Genomic DNA, 4,144 nt, shown 5'->3' with positions numbered 1-4,144 from the left:
CGCTAATACGTTAAGTAAGTCCTGATTCATCTCTCTTTTTATTTTTCGATTTATGATACAACTGTTCTGATAGTAGATTAGGATTGGTAGATATTTCACATGAATTTTGTATTTCATGGGGCTGATTGAATTACTGGTTTCTTGTATTTTAACAAGCAACAGTGCATTTTTTAAAACTTCTCAATCAGTTTAACTCGATTTAGAAATAACAGTTTTGAGAGCAAGTAGTAATGCGTAAAAGTTTTGTCTAGGTAGCATTTTTGAACGTTCGAACTTCGGATAGTTGAGCACGAAAGTAAACAGCATCATGGAGTGCAAACTCATTTTGTTTGCACAGCGTTTGCACTCCCTGCATTACTAGCATGCGGACTAAAATCTGTAAAGATAAATGGCCTGCACATTGTCAACTCTGGTGATAAAGCGTCACATATTTTTTATCGCGACTCGATATTTTCGAATCGGATAAATGATGCGAGTCTGATTATCGTTAATTGGTGTCTAGCTTTACGTAAAGAAAGTCTTAATAAACGACTAAATTAAACGTAGGCAGCATACGACTAGTAGTACAGGCAAATGAATTATTGATTATTTATCAGCAACTGTGGATATGTTTAACGTTCATTGATGCTACTGCTTTACGTAAAGAATCAAAATTATACAAGTAGCAGAGATAAATAAATTATTGCTATTGCTGCTTCAAAATTATTTAGAAATAGAAGAACATTTCTAATAAAATGGGGGATAAAAATGGGGTATTCTATTACTGATGTAACGAAATCAAACGCAGGAAGCATGCATGGTAATACAGACTAATTATTGTTTATTTATCAGCCATTGTGAATCTGTTTAACGTTAATTGATGCATGACTTTGCGTAATGAATCAAAATTATAGGATCAAATACAGAGAGCATACTAACCATGTATGCTCTTTATTAATTTGTCAGTCTTATTTATTAGTCACTGTGTATCAGTGTTACTTTTGCAGGATCACAAAATAATTTATAAGACGAAGAATATTTCTGTTATGAGAAAAACGAGATCTCTTATCGTTGTACAAATTATATTAACAATAGATAATGGAATTGCCTGATTAATCAGTTTAGTTTGATCACGATTTGTATCATCACTCGTTCTTTTGTTGTTGACTTTTAATTAGAGTCTCGATCGATTAGAAACTGGATTGTGGTTTCATTATCAGGTGTTCCACTTGAATTACCTCGATTACGCTTTATCATTGAAACCTCGTTCTCGATGCATAAGTTGAAGATAGATTAACATTTCTTTCATACGTTGCAGGACACATTTTATATTAATAAGAAAGTATGATATATCAAACTTAGTGCGAGTTTGTATCCACGAGTTGTATAAAATCGACATTGCATACGACAGTGTATTCATTGCTGTTCGTTATGTGGCCTTTTAAAATATGATTCATAGATAGAAAAGAATTCCAATGTCAGTTTTTTACGTAGCTTCCTCCAACAAATACTAACCATGCCATTAACAAATTGCAGCAATCGTTGAGATCATAATAATAATAATTATAAGCATTGTTTGCAAAATGTGGTGTGCACCAAGAACTAAGTAGGCTTTTGACCTCGTGTGGTTGCAATAGTCGGTCTAAAAAAATTCCACTTTACGCCCTTGGTACACAATATACTATTGTATTCTTGCATAATTTTTGGTACGCAATTATGTCCAATAGTTTATTAAAAGGTGAACTTCATTTAGTGATGGCAAAATATTTTGTAACAATTTTGATAATTTTCGAGAAAAACGTACCTCGACAATAATGACGTCGTACTTAGGACTCTTCGAGTTTCTGTGTATCACTTCTTGAAGTTGCGGTAATTTCAGCAGCTCGCACACCCTGTCACCGCCTATGTTCACCAAATACGACATGTTCTGATTTAGTCCTGATGAGAGACTGGACGCGTTCATGTTGTTCACCACAGTCTCCAGGATCCCGTCCACCGAGATTTCCTTGTAATTCGCCGGCGGGTTCTTTAATAAAAAGTGCGTGACGACGTCGATCTGGTGGCCCCGTTTTGTTAAGCCAGTCAACAGTCCCTCAGCCATGACCCAGTGACTCTTCCCATTCAGCGGGAACAGGGCGAGAATTCGTAGACCATCACACGCGGTACACGCCAGTACCGTCAGAAACAATAGTGGTAGTAAGAGTCTCATCGTATCTGCAAAAGTGTTCACAATTCTTTTGTTTTAACATCCACTATTGAACCTCCCAATACAAGAATTCGAAACATAATCGACTTTTTAATAGCCTCGAAAAAGTTCTAAAATTCTTCACAGTGTTTTATTATTATTTATTTAATTTTAATAACTCTTAAGATTTTAATGCTGTTTTTATTTAAAGACTCATAAATCTTAACGTGAAATGTTCAGCTTAGTCTTTAAATGCTGTTTAAAGGAGTGGCTACTATAGCTTCAAATATTCAATTTGCTTTGAATTTTCTAAGATAATCATATGGATATTTTTACGTATGATAGCACTCCTTGAAGGCTAATTAAATATTTACTGAATTTTAATAAGAAGATGTGGCACTGAAAATTTGGAAGAAATTGAAGGGAAAAATTTGCGGAAAATCGAAAAATTTTTTTTTGTTGTTTATTACTAGCAATGTTCTTCCGACGTCTGATTTCTTTTTAAAAAATGCGTTTCTAAAGTGCATAAACTTTTGGGATTGACTGTATAACCAATACATCCTTAATATTTATAACTAGTTGCCACTTGTACTCCACGAATACTAAGTAGTTCAATCGTTTCAGTGTTATATAATAGAATAACGTTGCAAACATGCTTTAAGTTTTCTCACAGAAAAAAAGACTTATCGTGAATTGTTTATACAGGTGGAAATAGGAAATGTAATTTATTTATTAGGAAATGATATTGTACACAGCACTCCTTCAAGACTAATGAAATATTTTCTGGATTTTAATAAGAAAATAGATTAGAAACGGAGTTTAAACACCACCGGAGTTGTCTATTGCTCACTAATTTATAAAATTCCAAAGAACTTTGTCAATGGAGTTCCACGAACAACGGGTAGTGTAAACGCGTCAGTTGGAAAAGTGCTTCATATTATGTCACAGAAAACAAGGCTTAACACAAAAATGGTCAGATAAGTTTTTACAGAAGTAGCACACATAATGTAAATGCTTCAACTTGGTTTCGATTTTTTATGATAATTATATAGATTTTTTTTATACAGTAGTACAGTAATTGTCCCAATTTTTATTCATGTCACACTCTCTATTCACTGCCTTCAGATTATGTACAAAATTATGAGCCAGTGAGTAGAAATTGTTACAAGAACAGAAATTGAGACATTTACTATACTCTTTGAAGATTATTTAAATATTCAGTGAATTTGATTAAGAAAAGAGATTAAAAACGAAGTTTAAACACCTGTTGCTGTTGACGGTCGTCGAGTGACTGCTCGTTGGCTAACAAATGACGGTCCTTGGTGTGAGTGCAGTTATAACGCTTGTGTTATCACGTGGTGTTCAATCAGATAAAAGGACAGCAGTCATGTATGGATCACTAGATGATTGGCTGTTTCGCCGGCGAGCAGCTTCTGCCGTTTGAAGATACACCAGCTATGATGAAATCATGATGTATCAGCTGTGATGAAATCATGATGAAATTTCAACGCCACGAAGCACTTGATTGTATTTCACTTTTTCTTTCGATGCATCAGATTAATAACCATGAGGCTCGACGATTTAGAGATTCAGAAATACCCGGATAATAATAGAATTTATTGAGACGTTATTCTTATTCGCAGAAAGTTATGTCGTATATTTAGATAGTCTTCGACCTCATCATATCAATATGTAATTATAGGTTTACAGTTAGCGATAGTTAGCTCTTCTGTTTAAGCTCTCCATTTGCTTTGTGTGTTTACTTAGAGCAGTGGTGTCTTAATAAGTGTTCCGCGAAACACTGATGAATTTAGAAAAAATATTATGTCACAATTTGTAAATAAGTGAAAAATTAAAACAGTTATTAAGATTAGAAAAAAAAACAAAAGAGCAAAACATTTTTAAGAGTCATGAGGCTCAAATAACTCATTAAAAAATGATGAATTCTTTGTTAATTTCATTTACAAATTCTTATTTGCT

At 33.6% G+C, this 4,144-nt stretch overlaps 2 protein-coding genes across 4 annotated transcripts in view; both read right to left on the bottom strand.

Annotated features, from left to right (window-relative positions):
* LOC108628665 (UDP-glucuronosyltransferase 1-6-like) overlaps positions 1-4,144 on the bottom strand; it is a 22,446-nt gene that overhangs the window by 4,230 nt on the left and 14,072 nt on the right. The window lies entirely within an intron of this gene.
* LOC108628682 (uncharacterized) overlaps positions 20-4,144 on the bottom strand; it is a 6,944-nt gene continuing 2,819 nt past the window's right edge. The window contains exons 1-2 of one of the 3 annotated variants that reach the window (XM_026816647.1): positions 3,429-3,619; positions 20-2,193 (exon numbers count right to left, since the gene is read on the bottom strand). In XM_026816647.1, the coding sequence (XP_026672448.1) occupies positions 1,694-2,188 (495 nt within the window). In that variant the 5' untranslated portion in view covers positions 2,189-2,193; positions 3,429-3,619 and the 3' untranslated portion in view covers positions 20-1,693. Of the gene's footprint in view, positions 2,194-3,354; positions 3,620-4,144 lie in introns of those variants that run through there. The other 2 variants (XM_018030768.2, XM_018030771.2) reach the window with 2 other exon arrangements.

This window comes from Ceratina calcarata, unplaced genomic scaffold, assembly GCF_001652005.2.
Source record: "Ceratina calcarata isolate Rehan_Ccalc_2016 unplaced genomic scaffold, ASM165200v1 scaffold537.2, whole genome shotgun sequence".
NCBI classification, from domain to species: domain Eukaryota; kingdom Metazoa; phylum Arthropoda; class Insecta; order Hymenoptera; family Apidae; genus Ceratina; species Ceratina calcarata.
Note: the sequence above shows the minus strand (reverse complement) of the source record. Positions and strands in the feature narration are given on the sequence as shown.